Source organism: Symphodus melops, assembly GCF_947650265.1.
Source record: "Symphodus melops genome assembly, chromosome: 12".
Classification (NCBI taxonomy): Eukaryota; Metazoa; Chordata; class Actinopteri; order Labriformes; family Labridae; genus Symphodus; species Symphodus melops.
The window spans coordinates 730,950-747,817 of NC_136702.1; the positions used below are offsets into that span (position 1 = coordinate 730,950).

Sequence of the window (16,868 nt, forward strand, 5' to 3'; positions counted from 1 at the left end):
CTGTAACACACTCACACATATTATGGTTATGTGTTTGATATGTACAGGACATTACATATGTTCTGCTATAGGAAATAGTCTTCGGGCAGATCTGGCAACAAAACATTGGCTCCCATGAAAGGTTTATTCTCTCTCAGATGTTCACGGTACTTTTTACTTGAACACATAAACACAAAACATATTTAATACGAGCTCATCTTTAAAGGAGCAGTCAGTGATCTCTGTAGTGAAATGATCATTCCTCTCTGATCAGACAGCTTCTTGTGTTTATACTCTTAAATTGCAGTCAGTCTATGACATAACATCATGGTTTATAATCAAACTTAGTATGGAGAAGCAGAAGCACGCTGAGCCCTGCTTCTGTCTTGTTATTGTAATAAATCTATTCAATAGCAATCAAAGAGCATCGTAACACTGGCAGAACTAAAGGGGGTTGGAGGGGCCTTTAGGGCCCCAACAGAGTGAAGAATCACCACTGCAGATCCACTTTTTCAGGTTCTGGTAGGGTGACCAAACGTCCTCTTTTTACGTCCTGTCCGGGGCGTCCGGGGTTTTTTTATAAAATCATGAAAATGTCCGGGATTCACTGTCTTTCATGGAACCATCAAGTTTGTACTTAAATTGACCGGCGCAAAATACTACGGTAGCTACTTCGCTGCGTGACGTCATTCTCTCAAGGCTGCTTTGTGGGCGGCTCTGCGACGTGCACGTGCACAGGGAACAGCAGACAGAGGAAACACAGCAGACAGCGGAGCAGCAGTGATGCAGCTTCACAGGTGAACTACAGAAACAGTGTAAAACACGACAGCAGCTACACAGCAACAGCAAAGAGACGTCTCACAAAGACTTTTATGCTGATTTGTTGAGCAGCTGGAAACTGCTGGGAAAAACCAGCTCTACAGAAAATATGGACGAGCAGACAAGGAGGATGAAGAAGAAAGGCAGGATGAATAAGACAAAAAAGTTGATGATTTTTGTTTGTTAAGTTCGTATTTTTGTGAGCATTTTTTCTAATTTATTATTTATCTTGTTACCTTGAAAAGGGAAATATATTAAAAGCTGGATTTTCTAACACAAAGAGTTCATATTTGAAAAGAGAGCTATGATTTTGTTACAGGTAGTTACATATTTTATTTCATTACAGAAGTTTCATTTGCACCATTGAGACATAATAAATCATGATCATAGACCTCTGAGAAGCCTGTCTGAATTTGTGTCTCATTTTTTGGAAATCATGATTTGGTCACCCGAGGTTCTGGTTGAAATTGTCTTTAGGTCCTGACAGAAATTAATAACTCAGGTTCTCTGAAAAAGGAACAAAGTAAATCCATCATCTGTATCAGTTTGTAAGTCTGTAAAAACTTCAACCAATGTCTGCCACGAGGTACCAATCTGATGAACCAATCACAGGCCTCCCTGCCTCCCTGCTCGCTCTCTACCCCGTGCATGCACAAGCTGAAATCCACTTCTGGAGCATCAGCTCGTGCATGTCAGGAGGGCGGGGCTTTAGAGGGAGCACAAAGAGGAGGGGGTGTGGCATTAAAGGGAGCATAGGGGGAGGGGCGTGGCTTTAGAGGGAGCACAGCGGGGAGGGGGCGTGGCTTTAGACAGAGTACTGAGAGAATGCTACTTTCAAAATCATGCTAGTTTAAGAAAATTAGCAACCCTGCCTTAAATACAAGTGTAGTAATGCTGCGTTCCAGTTGAACTGGAAATCCCCCTGAAGTTATATTTATTAGCGGGAAAGTCGGAGGAACTCTGAGTTGCCTGAATTGGAATCAAACATGGCGGCTGCTGAGTAAATCGATAACATCGATAGTATGGTGACAGTTCTCGCTGTGTTGTTATCGTCTGGCGTGAGCCAACAAAACGAAGCTACTGGAGGCGTTCATGTTGCTTTTCCGACTTGCAACTGGGATGTGACGTCATTCCCAGTTGTGACGTAAACGGAGCGTAGCATAAAATCTTCTAGTTTGTGCCTGTGTCGTGTTATTGTATTAAATCAAGTTGAATCTGCAAACTTTGAACTGGATTTGTCTGAAGTCGTTTTTAAAGAGACTCACAGAGAAGTCAAATCCTTTTTGTGTTCTATCATTTGTTGTCTGGATTTAGCCAACGCATGTCGCGAGGTTAACCACAAACCAACAGAAGAAGAATTTGATCGACACACATAGCTATGAATTACAAATCATGTTTATTCACTTAGGTCAACAACAGAAGTCTAGCACATGTCAGTGATACGCCTCATGCTCTGGAACCTGTTGCTGCTCATGCCCATGTTCATGAAGCTCCTGTACTCTCCGGGCCTCAGGTACATCATCCTGCCTCTGAAGTGGGGCTGCTCGTACATCAGCCAGTGGCCGTCCATCACGTTGCAGGACTGGCACTCGGACATGCGGTAACGCTCCATGATGTTGTCACAGTCGTCCATCAGCTCGTTCATCTGACCTCCGAAGTTCTCCCTCTCGTAGATCCTCATCCTGAACTGACCTCTGTGCTGTAATGGAACGCAGAGAACACGTCAGCATCATTTGACTCTAGATCACTTTGAACGTATTGAACGATTGTGCAGACGGGATGTCTTACGAAGGGGATCATTCTGCAGGATCTGATGTTGTCGAACATCATGCCCATGCTCATCATGCGCTGCATGTCATTGTACTCGCCCCTCCTCATGAAGAACTGGTTTCCCATGAAGTTGGGACGCTCGTAGACCATGAAGCAGCCGCTCTCCACCCTGCAGGACTGGCACCTGCTCAGGTAGGAGGTCATGTCGGAGCAGTCGCTCATGCACTCATAGGAGCGACCCTGGAAGTTCCTCTCCTCGTAGAAGATGATCTGAAAAGAAGCATTTTAGAGTCAGCTGTTTGAAATGTGACTTTTTGGGTAATAACCTTTAATGATGTAAAAACATCAGTAAATATTTACCTTGCCCATGATGGTGGTTTAGGTGGTTCCCAGTGGATGGTTAAACTTGCTCTGCCAACTCCATGACTCAGGAGCCTTTTTATACAGAAGCCGGGGGGCCATGAAGTGTTGTTATTCAAATGTGCAAAGCTGATGAATTAGCAGTATGACTTTTGCTGAACGGGGGCTTATGATAAACAATGGATCTCCATCCATACATTTCTGGCAGCGCTGGTCTCTATTGTCCATTGAAAGCATACGCTTTGTGTGTGTCCTATTCTCAGTCAGAAGCTTCTCCACATATGGTCTGATCTGGAGCGATCAAAGAGACCGGCATCAGGACGCACACCCGGGTCGAACCCACAACCTGCACGGGCTAACGCTCACTTCTCTAAAGAATTTAACTCTGTCTGTCTATCACTGCAGCTGACCGTCTGATAACAAGTCCTCAAAGTGTCCTTCAATCACACACTTCGATCATGTCGTATCGTCCAACCAGCTGAACGTTTCCTTTCTAATCATGACAGAGAGAAATCGAACCGACGCTCGCAGCCGACACTGCTCGCCAAAGACAAACACGTTCAATAAGTTCTGTTTTTATTTAAAAATCAGATGCAGCTTTATTGGCCTCACACACACACACACACACACACACACACACACACACACACACACACGCTATGACGGATTAAGCTGGGCTCTTGTAATATAGCCATCAGTAAGGTCCTTTACCTGCTTTATGTAAAGTGTCTCGAGATAACGCCTGTTATGAATTGACGCTATATAAATAAAGATTGATTGATTGATTGATTGATTGATTGATTGATTGACACACACACACACACACACACAAGGAATTTGATTACGGTGACTTTAGTGCAAAGAGTAAAACATGTCACATGACGAGTGGTGAGCAGTGCAAACGTCTCGAGGTAAACATGAGTCATGTTTATGATTTGTGTTATAAATGTATTGAACCAGGAGGATCCACATCCTGAGTCACAGAGCAGAAACGTCATCGTTCACAGATCCAGAGCTTTCCATGAGATCGATGTGCTGCACATTATGAAGTAACAGACCGTCAGGTGATTCATGGTGCGACTTCATCATGAGAGATCAGAACTCAAACATCAACATGTGACCTGTTATTAAGCTCCAGACGTTTCCCTGCAGGAATCTTTCTGTTCACTCTGACAGCAGAACGAGTCTGAAACACGTCTTAGACTTCCTTTAATGTCATTCAAATGTAAACTTTACAGAGAAGGACGACATGTCGTTGCGTTAGCTCGCTGCAGTGCAGGAGAAAAGAGCAGCATCAAGTATTTACATGAGCAAAGTTGTATTTACAAGGTGCAGTCACATTCACTTTCATTATTTGCTGCTTCTCCTCGACAGAAGAGGCAAAAAACGACGTGCAGAGAAAAAGCAAAAAAAGCATCATGATAGCAGAAGTCGTCTTTAGAAGAGCGTGGAACAGGAAGTTCACGTTCGGGTTCTTTCTGTAAAGAGAACCAGCTTTTCTTTCTTTTCACTTTGTGTTTTGTTACATGTTGTCCTGTGAAAGACGAGCAGATCTTCTTCTTCTTCTTCTTCTTCTTCTTCTTCTTCTTCTTCTTCTTCTTCTTCTTCTTCTTCCTCGTCAGTCAAGATTTGACATTTTAAGTTTGTATTTAATTGTTTTGAATTGTAAATGTGAATAAAAAGAAGAAATCACACGAGACAAATAATCTTTTTATTTTAGACCTTTTTATTGCTGCTAAGTTCATCTTTATTTTTAACGGCGTCAGATTCAGAAGTATTTGATTTATCCTGTTGGGTCATTAAGAACTGTTGCACAGCTGCTGTAATTGGACCTGTTCCTTTAAAGGTGTCAAATATGAAGCACCAGCAGAATAAACGTTTTTACTAAATCTGCTGCACAAAAACGAAGAAAGCACATTTAATTGTTTGCTGTAATTATAAGTAAATATTTTATGAAGCATAAACGAGTGGAAGAAGACGTGAAGCTGCAGTGATGTTTCGTCTCTTCATGTGTATCTCAGTGTGTCGTGTTTTTTCTGACAGAGACGTTTCTGATGAGGGAAGTTTATTTGCCTTGAAGCAGCTGCAGTAAAGTCACACCCCCCCCCTCCACCCCCCCCACCCCCCCCCCCTCACTGTCTGCTGGACTTGAGGAGTTAACACAGTGAGAAAATCATCTCGTTCACAGTGAAAACAAAAACTACGCTCGCCCCACAGTTACTGTAAAAGTGCGTTCAGCCGTTGAGTCCAGGCAAGGAGACAAATCAAGGAAAACGAATACCAAGAGAGGGTTAAAAATTCAACATCTTTTAATAAACAAAGTGTCTGATATTTACAGCAAAGCGTTCCATGAATGGCTAAAATTCGGTGACCCTCCTGAAGGAGCCCACGATGGCGCAGGTGGCGCACCAGTCGCGGTACCTCCTGTACTCCCCGGACCTCAGGAAGTACTGCCGGCCTCGGTAGTTGGGGTACTCGTAGAAGATCCAGTAGCCGTTCATGACATTACAGGAGTACACGTGGCGGTGGTGGAAACGGTCGGACACACAGGGACAGTCATCCATGAACTCCATCATGTGACCGCTGAAGTCGGGCTTCTCGTAGATACGCAATCTGTAAGAGCCTCGATACTGCAGGAGCCAAGAGAAGGCCGTTTTAGTCCCAAAGAGAGACACTTTCACTTCAGTCCAAATGCAGGAATATGACGTCTGGTCCACTTACCACCGGGATCATCCGACACGAGCGGATGCAGCTGCTGAAGCCCATCCACCTCTGGTAGTCCGGGTACTCCCCCCTCCTCATGAAGTACTGGTGGCCCATGAAGTTGGGTCGCTCATAGATCATGAAGCAGCCGCTCTCCACCCGGATGGAGTTGCAGCGGCTGAAGTACGAGTGAAGGTCCGTGCAGTCGTTGCTGCACTCATAGCTCCGGCCCTGGAAGTTTTTGTCCTCGTAAAAGATAATCTGTCGGGGGAAATAAAAAAAAAAAGTGTCACTGCGTCAGAATCCAACATTAAACAATGTGAAAGTTAAACTTTGGAACAATTAAAATGGAGAGTAAGCAGAGAGGAACAACAGTACTCACCTTGCCCATGGTCTCCGTTGGAGAGATTCCCCATGTTTTCAGGGCTTTTTATACCGCCTCTCCACAAACAAAGTATTGTTATTCAAATCCTCTGGTAGCTATAATTGAAGGCTACTGGCACATGTTTACCTTTTTGTTGTGAGCCCAACGTTGGGACAGAAATATGGATTTGTATTTGAAAAAAAAAGGGGGATAAATAATTAAGCGGTTTGGTGTTTTGACTTGCATGGACAAAGGAAAAGACTAGTATGGTATCCACACGTCCAGCTGACAAAGGCTGCAGAACAATATGGAACAGCCCTTTACCATTAAATATGTTGCGTAACAGAGCAGGAAGCCATTCAGCCTCCCTAATGCTCCGCCTGAGCCGCCCCCGTGCGTGCTAATAAGTCAGCGTGAGTGTGAACGCTGTTATTCACTTCATGGATGTGAAGACTTGAGCGGCGAGCCACCGGCGCTCTGAGTGGACTACAATTCCCCTGATGCGTCGCAGCCATGTTGGACCTTTTGAAGACTCTCCTTCTTAGCGACACATTGTGAAATGAGTGTGTGTGTGTGTGTGTGTGTGTGAGGGGGAGAGAGAGAGAGACGGGGGGGTCTCGAGGTCGAGCAAATGAGTTTTATAATTTCATTAAATGTTGTTTCTGTTCTCCACAGTTTGTAGAAATATTCACACACACACACACACACACACACACACACACACACACACACACACTCGGGGACAGGTTGAGCAGAGTTATTATATCATATAAAACAAACGTGAATAAAATGATCACATGTCATCGTCTCAACTTCACTTCTCAAACACTTTGATTAAAACCCGCACGGACTCAGAGGCTCATTGAGTTCACGGACGTTTTCCTCGTCTTCTTTTCTAAACCTGTTTTTGTGTTTCCATGTTTTGACCTGATGACATCCTGTTTCTGTGTTTCCGTATTCGAAGGCTGTAACTGATGTTGATATTCGTTTATAGGAATAAACGGACGTTACGACTCTTTGATGTTTCTTATGGTTGAAACTTTAAGATCCAAACTCTTCTGTGTTTCCTTCTTTGGGATGGTTCATGTGTGATCTATCCTGACTCTTCTTTTTCTAAACTTTTCTCTAACTGTGTTTGTGACACTCAGCTCATGATGCTGTTTGTGTGCTTCACTAATCAGAGGGGGACATACTGCCACTGCACACCAGAAAATCCAAATAAGGGGTCCCGAATGTGAAAGGGGGCAATTCTGGCATTGTTTGGTACGGCGTGCCAAAGCACGGTAGGGGGGGGGGGACTGCACAAGCACGCCAGAAAGTGTGAGAGAGAAAATGCAGACTGTTTGAAAGAGTGTGTGGAGAGCAGGAAGAGCAACACACAACCAGGCATGTACGTTTTATGAAGCAGAGAACTTTATTGTGAAATCAGTCGGTCAGAACGTCGACACTCGGCTCAGTTGGAGTCTGTGATTCTTCTGAGGGAGCCGACCCGCGGGCTGACTCCGCCCCAGTCGCTGTAGCGCCTGTACTCCCCGGGCCTCAGGTAGTACATCCGGCCCTTGTAGTTGGGCTGGTCGTACAGCAGCCAGTGGCCGTCCATCACGTTGCAGGAGTTGAAGTCGGAGGTGTTGAGGCGGTCCTGGATGTTGGGGCAGTCGTCCTCCAGCTCGTGCATCTGTCCGGACATGTCGGGACGTTCGTACAGCCTCATCTTGTAGGAGCCTCGGTGCTGCAAGAGGACAGAAAACTCACTGTGTCAATAAAGATTCTGTAACACACAGATGTTGTTGTGGTAGCTCAATTCTAGAGACTCATTAAGTGAGTGTTTAGCTGATGGTTTGGATAGAGCAGCAGCTCCTGGTCTGATTCATGTTTTAGCCTCCCTCCGTTTATCTCGACTCTCCCCCGATCGCTTGAAGCCAAAGAAGAAATCACAGCCTACCTGAGGAATCAGCCTGCAAGACCGCACACAGTCGCTCATTCCAATCACGCGCTGGTTATCCGAGTACTCTCCTCTCCTCAGGTAGTACTGGTTGCCCGTGTAGTTGGGCTTCTCGTACACCATGAAGCAGCCGCTCTCCACCCGGATGGAGTTGCACCTGTTGAAGTAGGAGTGCAGGTCGGCGCAGTCGCTGTTGCACTCATGAGAGCGGCCTTGGAAGTTTCTGTCCTCGTAGAAAATGATCTGAAAGAGCAAATGTTTGCACAGAAGAAGGGACTCACGTCTGGGAAATCTTGCAGGAGGTTAAAGTCTGCAGAGTGATTTATCGCAGGAGTAGCTAGAAGGTTTAATGTCCATTACCTTTCCCATGGTCATGCTGGCATCAGACTGGATTAGCGCTCAGTGCTGTCCAGGAGCCAAGCCCCGTGTGCTTTATAAAATAAAAGAAAGAAAGGACTCCTGTGTGATTGCACAGCATAAAGTATTGTCATTTAAATGTAACCTCGCAAAGTGATGATGGATCGGGACGCTGGTGTGTGTTTGTGTAGACGTGTGAGATGAGTTATTGTTCTTTCCTCCATGTTCATCAGAATCTCGTCCCAGAAAAAACCCCGAACAATAAAGCGCAGCACGAGGAATCAGCAGGATGAAAACTGATATTTATTAGAGCTGACACGTCATAATGGGCACAGTCCATCAGGCAAAGAGCTTTCCTTCTTCAATCCTGAACAAACATAACTTCTGAGGTAGAAAACAATATTACTTCACATCATCGAGGATGTGCACACATCGAGCGTTACGCTGCGATGCTTTCACACAACAGTGAGCGTCCCGTCAAGAACAAAATCAAAACGCTTTTTGTTTGTTCAGGGTTTGCGTGCAACTTAGTTCAAAGATCACCTTTAATGTCCCGTGCTCATATCGATTCGACTGTCCATGAATATGATTAAATGTTTCCAGAACACCAAGATTTCGTCTTCAGTTTCCATATTTAGTCCAAATATGAACAAACAGTTTTTGTGGCTGAGCCTCTGCAGTGCTTTCTATAGATAGACTTTAAGCTATTAATCAAGCCTGAAGCTTTTTCAGAAACCTCCACGCAGCTCTGGAATCCACTTAAATGGATCAATAGTCCATGACGCGTCGGATGGAGCCGACCCTCGCCGTCCTGCCGCCCCAGGCGCTGAACCTCTGGTACTCTCCTGGTCTGACCAGGTACATCCTGCCGCAGTAGTTTGGGAGTTCGTAGAAGAGCCAGTTGCCGTCGGTCACGTTGCAGGAAAATATGTCGTTGACGTGGAAGACGTCCATGACGTTGGGACAGTCGTCCATCAGGTCCATCATCTGACCCCCGAACTCGGTCCGCTGATACAGACGCACGCTGAACAAGCCGGGCGGCTGGTTCTGCAGGTGAGAGGGGGAGTATTCAGCGAAGCAGCCACGCATTGTTTGACCTCTGACTTCATTCTGACTCTCAGAGCTGCTAGCATGACTCGCTACAGTTTGATCTTTGATTTAGCTCGACTTCACATTTTATGTATTTCAGCTTCAGATTTGATTAATTCACCAAAGTAACAAACTTCAAATGAAGAATGTTCCACATCAATAAACATAACTCCAGTGTGTCTCTCTGTGTGAATGTGTGTGTGAGTCCTGACTGTCTCCAGTGAGGGAGAAGCTGGAGTCCTGCTGGCTGTGTTGTTGTCAGAGCTGTGTTTACATGGCTCCTCCCCCTTGTGTATAAAAGCTGTTTGAGTCAAGAAGAAGAAGAACATACTCACTGATTATTTGATGAAGAGTTTTTAGATTAGTCTGTGTCAGTTTACATGAAGCTACCAGCTAACTAAAGAGCGCTAACATTAGCATGCGAACAATGCAGGACACAGGTGATTGAAGCTACCAGCTAACTAAAGAGCGCTAACATTAGCATGCTAACAATGGAGGACACAGGTGATTGCAGCTCAAACAGCCACTGGTTGCTCTTAATGGTTCACTCCCATGATTCCCCGCCCTATAATCTTTCTGTTGTAGTTTTGATTGAGAGCTTCCTGACGTGGGAGAATTAACTTCCTGTGCATTTAACTGATTCAAATTGAATCTTCCATTTTGTGTTGTATCAGTAGAAAAGAAGAAAAGCTGCTTTTTGTTTAAGGATCCTTTAAAGCAGACAAGAATCATTAACACCAATAAAACATGGTCTCTGTTATTCCCACTGTGTCTTTAGAAACAGACGCTCACCGTGCAGATGAGACGACAGGAGCAGACGGAGTCGTTGACGCCGGACCAGTCATGGAAGTCGGGATACTCCCCTCTCCTCAGGAAGTACTGGCCTCCCTCAAAGTCCGGTTTCTCGTAGATCATGAAGCTGCCGCTCTCCACCAGGATGGAGTTACAGCGGTTGAGGAAGCACGTCAGGTCGGGACAATCGTGGCTGCACTCAAAATGGCGCCCAGAGAAGTTCTTGTCCTCGTAGAAGATGATCTGGACAAAATAAAGTGATCGTCTTCCACTCTCAGTCATAGTTCTGAAAACATCTGTTTGAATTTGTACACAACTTTATGTTGACCTGGAGGCATGTGTACCCTTTCACAATAAAAGCCTTCTATCCATAACAGATGAAATGTGATGCTGTGAGCTGTGTTGTTTACCTTCCCCATGTCGGCCGCTGTGTCGGCCCCCCTGCCGTGCCCTGTGTGATCCGTGCAGCTCTCTGAAGACTCCCACATGTCACATATATACTGAATGTGAAACGCAGACTCTGCACATGCCATTCATATTGTAATGCTCAGAAATCTTTGCGTTTGTGCTGCCGTGTTGTCCTGAAGAGACGTTCAGGAGGTGTGTGTGTGTGTGTGTGTGTGTGTGTGTGACGACGGACTTTTGATGGATCATTCCTGTCATCGGAGCAGGTTTCTGTTTCTGTATCATTTATTAACCCTTAAAGCGACATGATCACTTTGCTCTCTTTTATCTGAATTCTCATTGGTTAAAAATATTGAAAAAAAAATCTTTTTTTTATTTGAATCATCTTTTAAAAAGTGCTCATATCAGTGAACTGTAATTTATGATCTCCTTTAGAAACACTGCTCTCAGACTGAGGGAGTAACAGTGTGCTGCTTGTGTGTGAACATGCGTCTCTTCAGGGACGTTTGGACCTGCAGGCCGCTGCCCTCTGCTGGGGAGGTTCATTCAGGTCCAAGTCAAAACTCAAACTCAGGAAAGAAAAAGTGTGTCAGTGTCAAAAGTCAATAACTCTCTCTCTCACTGCAGGTGAGATTTGACTCAGGTTGTTGAAGGACACTTTTCTGGGCCTTTATTTCAGAGACATGATGATGGAGACCGTGGAGAGAGAGGGCAAGGACGAGCAAGGAGGGGTCAGATTCGATCCCGGGCCGGACGCTCTCTCTCTCTGTCCACCGTCCTGTACAGACAGAAATGAAGCCTCGGAGTGAGGTCAGGGAGAGAGAGAGAGAGAGAGAGAGAGAGAGAGAGGGGGGAATGACATGCAGCTAGGGAGACACAGGTCAGATTTGAACCTGCTCCTGAGGACTCCAGCCTCTTCACACGGGACCCACTAGGCCATCACTGCCTCAGAGATAAAAAGCCTTTTTGTTAGATTTTTTAGAAGAGGAGTGAGACGTCCCGTCGGCTCCACAATAAGATGACTCTTGACTCTCAGTCTGTCAGCGCTCGCAGTATTTTATTCAAGCCTCTCATGAGAGTCAGGACGTCGGTCCAGGACCCGGTCACATCCTCAGGAGAAAACAGGCCCTCCAAACGTAGAGAGCAAGAACAAAAGTGAAAACACTTGAGCACAGACGCCATTTTATTCAGCGTGTGAAACAGGGAGAAGAGCAGACACTGCACGAGCATCGTGCCTCCGTCTTTAGAGATCCGTGAGCCGCCTGATGGAGCCCACGCGCGAGTTGTTGCCGTTCCAGTCGCTGAAGCTCTTGTACTGGCCGGGCTTTAGGTAGAAGTGGCGCCCCCTGTAGTTGGGCTGCTCGTACATGAGCCAGTGTCCGTCCATCACGTCGCAGGAGTTGAAGTTGAAGTTGTGGAAGCGCTCCATGAGGTTGGGACAATCGTCCGTCAGCTCCATCATCTCGCCCTCCATGTCGAAGTGCTCGAACAGCCTCATCCTGTAGGCGCCGCCGTGCTGCAGAGAGCGCAGTCACACAACGTTAGCATCAACATAACAACACGCCATTTAAAGCAAATACTGCAATACGATTATTTTAAAAGAGACTGCTGATCATTCAGGGTTCAGACTCAAACTGTCCACGGACCACGGACATGAGGGAAGTCTCATCTGATCTGGACTCTGCACATCGTGTGATCAAACTTGACAAAACAAAAAACGAGAAAAACAATACGGATGAAATCCTTAAAATCCGAATGTTGAACTTATAAACTGAAATATGATTCTTCATCAGAGATCACATGCAGGCTGTAAATGTTCCTGCAGGGGGCGTGTGTGTGTGTGTGTGTGTGTGTGTGTGTCTGGCGCTGCTACAGCCAGCCTCTAGTGGACACTCACGGAACTGCAGGATTTTACATTTACGCTTCAACACGGAGGGTTGCTGCTTGTGGACTAAGTAAACCTTTGTTAGTTGGGTTGTGGAGGTTTCAGCCTGTTACTAGCTGTGGCCTTACCATGGGGATCATCCGACAGGAGCGCACGCAGTCATTCAGGCCGGCCATGCCCATGTAGTCCGAGTACTCCCCCCTCCTCATGAAGTACTGGTTCCCAGTGTAGCTGGGCCGGTCGTAGATCACGAACATGCCGCTCTCCACCCGGATGGAGCGGCAGCGGTCGAACATGGAGTGAAGGTCAGCGCAGTCACTCATGCACTCGTAGTGACGGCCCTGGAAGTTTCTGTCCTCGTAAAAGATGATCTACAGAGCAGGAAGAACACCACAGAGAGGTTTTCATTTTTTAAAAAGTGCTCCACAGTTCTCGGGGGACTCGTGTTTGAAATGTTAAAACACAAACCTTCCCCATCATGGCTGCTGCTGTCGCTCAAATCTCCTCCTTCTCTCTGAACTCCAAAGATGGAGTCCATGTTTTTATACATTCCTGTGTGTTTGCAGGTGCTGCCCTGTGTTTTTGTTGTTATTTAAATGAGGCCTGGAGTCTTCCTGCTCCCCCTGCATGTCGTGCTCTGTCAGAGGGAACACTGAACAGCTTCTAGCACGAGCCACAGCGTGAGCAGCTGCTGGAACAGTCAGGCCCACCTGCAGAACCAGCCGAGTGAATGGACCCTCCCAGGACACACATCTATTCACACACTAGCCTCGTGGCTAACATTAGCTTCCTCTGTTACAGGCACAGCAGTTAAGTTTACTGGTTTTAACGTTTCAAAATAAAAGTCTGACATCAAGACAAGAAGAGAGGGTTTATAAGATTATTGTGACTTTGCATAAGGACACTGTGAGAGCAGAGCCACATGTATGTTCACCATGTGACCAGATGTCCACGCGTGCGTGCGGTTCACTAGCAAATATATTCGAGCCGTTAGTCTTTTTTTTTTTTTTGTTAATTCATTCAAATAAATAAAAAAAAACACACATTCACACGCACAGAGAGAATTGTTTACAGTGGATTCATTTATTGAATGATTTAAAACATCATCATATCGATGCTGTCCGTCTGCATATCAAATCAATCCACCCCCACGTGACACTTCATTTTATCACCATCACCCGTTTTTTACAAATACTCTTTGTTGATTTCTTTAATGTGAATAAAAATCAGCAGGATCCGTCGAGATTTAGAAGTCGGTGATTCTGCGGAAGGATCCGGTGGCGGCGCACGTGGCCCCCCAGTCACTGAACTTGCGGTACTCTCCGGGCTTCATGAAGAACTGGCGGCCGCGGTAGTTTGGGTGCTCGTAGAGCGTCCAGTAACCCTCCATCACGTTACAGGAGTAGATGTCACGGCTGCGGAAATGGTCCTGCACTGACTCGCAGTCATCGCTGAACTCCATCATCTGACCCTGGAAGTTTGGACGCTCGTAGATGCGCATGCGATAAGGGCCTTCGCTGGGCTGCAGGGACACAAGGTCAAATACAAGGTCATGTCCACACAGTTCATTTTAATATGACAGCATGCTGTGACCTTTAAACTTGTCTCTAAGGGAACAAAAAAGGGGACGATAAGTTTGACAGACGCAAGAAAACAGATGATGTCAAATGATTCAGAATCCTTGAGAGTGATTAATCTGTAAATTTAAATTCATCTCATTTTCATATCATGTTTGCAATCCCGTGATTTTACAATCAAAAACAAAAGGTTGTTAGGCTTTTATTTTGAATTGTAGTACCGTCTCAGGCTGGGAGTGCTTTACTTACAGTTTGAGTCAACAGTGCTTTTATTTTGAAATAAAGTCAGACCCTTCAGGTAGAAGCTTACAAGGGATGCATTAGAGGGGACAGCTGAAGAGACACAGGACACGTTGGGAGGAGAGACGTGGGGGTCGGATTCAAACCCTGGGTTGTTGGGGCGCACGTTATAACCGCTAAGCCATCTGTCACCCCTTGTTTGGACTTCTTGAAGTGCGTTTGTTCCATCTGCAGCCTGTTTTTCATTCGCATTCGTTTTGGACTTTGCATCATTGCTGAATGATGAAAGCGTGGAGGATCTCGTTGACCCCATCATTGTGACGATGCATGACCACTAATGACAGACGGTTTAAACGTGGCTTCTCTCATCTATCACGTCGATAAAAGTGACTCACGTAGGAGAAGGTGCGGCAGGAGCGGATGGTGTCGTTGTAGCCCATCCAGCGCTGGTAGTCCGGGTACTCTCCTCGGGTCAGGACGTACTGGTAGCCCGTGTAGTTGGGCTTCTCGTACAGCACCCAGCAGCCGCTCTCCACCTTGATGGAGTTGCAGCGGCTGAAGTGGGGGTGCATGTCGGGGCAGTCGGTGTCACATTCCAAGTAACGGCCCTGGAAGTTTCTGTCCTCGTAGAACGTGATCTGAAAGAACAGTTAAACACAAAACACTGAAAGCATTATAACCTTTCTTACATTATTTACTTGTGTTGACAGGAAGTGGTTCAGCGTGCTCTGTGCCACCTCGGGACGTAGATACCTCAAGAACCCTACAAACAGATGATTCATCGTGTGTGTATGAGGGAGTGTGTGAGGACTTTAATAAATGCTGTTGTGTGTTTTCAGAGTGTGGAAGGAGCTCAGTCTGGAAACAGAGAACAAAGTAGGTTATTTTGTTTCTTTATTTTCTGGAGCTATTCTTGTTTTTTACTGTTTAAATGAAATATTCAAAGGGTGAAAAAAAAGTGCTTTAATTGTGCACAAAAAGGTTCAACAGTTTTTATATGCTCAAAGCTGAGTGGACTGCAAATGATCACACTTGTTTTGTTTTATAACTCCCTGCTTACAGATTTCCTCTCAATTAAAGTCGGAGAAATAACAAAGAAGGGTTTAAATATATAAATATATATATATTACGTTTGAAGCAGTTTTTATTGCACCGTTTGTCTCTGGCCGAGTGAGTGTTGGTTTAAAACCCGAAGCAGAATCAGGATTCTCAGAGCTGAAGCATCTTTGCTTTTCTCTGAAGACATTTGTAGTTATTCATAGTTTGTCTCTGCACACGTGAAGAAGAATAAACTTCCTTACCTTACTCATCCTGCAGGTCGGTGCTGGAGCCGGACACCCAAGGGAAATCGATGTTCTCACAAAGCAGCACCAAAGCCCCTCTATATAAACCTCAATCAAAGGGTTAGCAGATCCCACTTTGGCTGTATTTTCAATGAGCGGGGATTTAACGTCGCCATCATCGCTGCCAAAAGTCTTGATCCTGGGCACAGAGCGAGAAAAACCCCTGAATCATCAACACAAACGTCCTAGCAGGCAAATTACTGAACCACAGTGCCCTGTTTTTATTGATATGGACAGTTGTTCACTAATCCGTCATCAGGTGGATAAATCTTTGCACACAGAATCAAACAGGTCATCACAAAGCAGCACGGACAGAGCCAGGTGTAACGTGCTTGTTCTTCTGGGTCTGTGAGGAAGAGCTCTGCAGTGTTGCTTTAAGTGGGGGGGGGGGGGGGGGGGGGGGGGGGGGGGGGTCAGTTTGTTTCCAGCCTGAGTCATCTGTGTATCTTTGCACAGCTCTGTCTCCTCCCCTGTATGTTGACGATGTGTCTGTTATTCTTTTCACATCTCAGACATTGTGTTTTCATACAGAGCGACTTCGACACTATTTCAATGTCATCGTTAAACTTGTTCATGAAGATTTGTTTTAGTTAAAGACGTCAAACAGCGCCCCCTGTGGTCTGAATAAAACCTCTGTGTTTCTGAGCTTTGGTCCAAATATAACCTGACTCAAGCAGCAGAGGAGGTTTGTGACCCTGTAGAAACCAGGTCTCTCTGAACGCTCTGTTTTGGTGTGTGTGTCTCTTTAAATGCAATGACTCCGCCCCCTGAGTTTTCCCAGCATACATCACTTCTTCACTAGCGAGAATAAAAATGGCAGACTTGTGTAAACGTGTTGCTCTAGGCGAGAGGTGGAGTCCATGGGAGGAGAAACCAGGGGAGGCTCCCACTGTGACATCACAAGGGGCGCACACTTAAAACGGAGCATTTTTCTCTGTGTTGTCAGATTTCTGCAGACAGCAAACAAAAGACTGGAGGGATTTATTTCACATGTTTAGGGTCTGTAGACTCTCAGGTTACCCAGATAAATGTTTCAAAACACTGTCGAAGATGATTTTTCATAATATGTCTCCTTTAAAACTTTAATCACCTAAAACTGCTTACAAATTATAGTTCAAAACACTGGAATCCTTTAATGACACACAAAGGATTTTCAAATAATCCCATTTTGTTTTTATTGACATTTGCACAGCATCCAAACTTTTCCAAACCCCCCCCCCCCCTCCCCCCAAGAACAACAGCA

At 45.6% G+C, this 16,868-nt stretch overlaps 5 protein-coding genes across 5 annotated transcripts; all 5 read right to left on the minus strand.

Annotated features, from left to right (window-relative positions):
• Window positions 1-2,175: 2,175 nt before the first annotated feature.
• On the minus strand, window positions 2,176-2,999 carry LOC306833009 (gamma-crystallin M1-like). Its single transcript, XM_079358043.1, has 3 exons — window positions 2,929-2,999; window positions 2,587-2,838; window positions 2,176-2,497 (listed from the first exon to the last, which is right to left on the minus strand). Exons 1-3 carry the CDS (start codon window positions 2,935-2,937, stop codon window positions 2,222-2,224), a joined length of 537 nt encoding a protein of 178 aa, XP_079214169.1. The 5' UTR covers window positions 2,938-2,999; the 3' UTR covers window positions 2,176-2,221.
• Window positions 3,000-5,214: 2,215 nt separating this feature from the next.
• On the minus strand, window positions 5,215-5,891 carry LOC306833018 (gamma-crystallin M2). Its single transcript, XM_079358054.1, has 2 exons — window positions 5,650-5,891; window positions 5,215-5,558 (listed from the first exon to the last, which is right to left on the minus strand). The coding sequence occupies exons 1-2, from the start codon at window positions 5,770-5,772 to the stop codon at window positions 5,286-5,288; spliced, it is 396 nt and encodes a 131-aa protein (XP_079214180.1). The 5' UTR covers window positions 5,773-5,891; the 3' UTR covers window positions 5,215-5,285.
• Window positions 5,892-7,386: 1,495 nt separating this feature from the next.
• LOC306833011 (gamma-crystallin M2-like) lies at window positions 7,387-8,423 on the minus strand. Its single transcript, XM_079358045.1, has 3 exons — window positions 8,298-8,423; window positions 7,938-8,180; window positions 7,387-7,724 (listed from the first exon to the last, which is right to left on the minus strand). Exons 1-3 carry the CDS (start codon window positions 8,310-8,312, stop codon window positions 7,449-7,451), a joined length of 534 nt encoding a protein of 177 aa, XP_079214171.1. The 5' UTR covers window positions 8,313-8,423; the 3' UTR covers window positions 7,387-7,448.
• Window positions 8,424-8,575: 152 nt separating this feature from the next.
• LOC306832930 (uncharacterized protein) lies at window positions 8,576-13,003 on the minus strand. The gene is made up of 6 exons (XM_079357951.1): window positions 12,934-13,003; window positions 12,594-12,836; window positions 11,830-12,096; window positions 10,586-10,675; window positions 10,176-10,418; window positions 8,576-9,341 (listed from the first exon to the last, which is right to left on the minus strand). Exons 1-6 carry the CDS (start codon window positions 12,943-12,945, stop codon window positions 9,063-9,065), a joined length of 1,134 nt encoding a protein of 377 aa, XP_079214077.1. The 5' UTR covers window positions 12,946-13,003; the 3' UTR covers window positions 8,576-9,062.
• A 526-nt stretch (window positions 13,004-13,529) lies between these two features.
• Window positions 13,530-16,487, minus strand: LOC306833019 (gamma-crystallin M2-like). Its single transcript, XM_079358055.1, has 4 exons — window positions 16,448-16,487; window positions 15,584-15,764; window positions 14,678-14,920; window positions 13,530-13,987 (listed from the first exon to the last, which is right to left on the minus strand). The coding sequence occupies exons 2-4, from the start codon at window positions 15,590-15,592 to the stop codon at window positions 13,712-13,714; spliced, it is 528 nt and encodes a 175-aa protein (XP_079214181.1). The 5' UTR covers window positions 15,593-15,764; window positions 16,448-16,487; the 3' UTR covers window positions 13,530-13,711.
• Between the last annotated feature and the right edge of the window lie 381 nt (window positions 16,488-16,868).

Coding starts and splice junctions, on each gene's coding strand:
- LOC306833009 (XM_079358043.1), bottom strand. Junction 2,498..2,586: donor CCTGCAGAATGATCCCCTTC/GTAAGACATCCC, acceptor GTTCCATTACAG/CACAGAGGTCAGTTCAGGAT.
- LOC306833018 (XM_079358054.1), bottom strand. CDS start 5,772: ATGATCTATGAGCGACCCAACTTCATGGGCCACCAGTACTTCATGAGG. Junction 5,559..5,649: donor CGTGTCGGATGATCCCGGTG/GTAAGTGGACCA, acceptor TGGCTCCTGCAG/TATCGAGGCTCTTACAGATT.
- LOC306833011 (XM_079358045.1), bottom strand. Junction 7,725..7,937: donor CTTGCAGGCTGATTCCTCAG/GTAGGCTGTGAT, acceptor GTCCTCTTGCAG/CACCGAGGCTCCTACAAGAT.
- LOC306832930 (XM_079357951.1), bottom strand. Junction 10,676..11,829: donor CCATCAGGCGGCTCACGGAT/CTCTAAAGACGG, acceptor TTTCACATTCAG/TATATATGTGACATGTGGGA. Junction 9,342..10,175: donor CCTGTCGTCTCATCTGCACG/GTGAGCGTCTGT, acceptor TCTCACCTGCAG/AACCAGCCGCCCGGCTTGTT.
- LOC306833019 (XM_079358055.1), bottom strand. Junction 13,988..14,677: donor CCTGCCGCACCTTCTCCTAC/GTGAGTCACTTT, acceptor GTGTCCCTGCAG/CCCAGCGAAGGCCCTTATCG.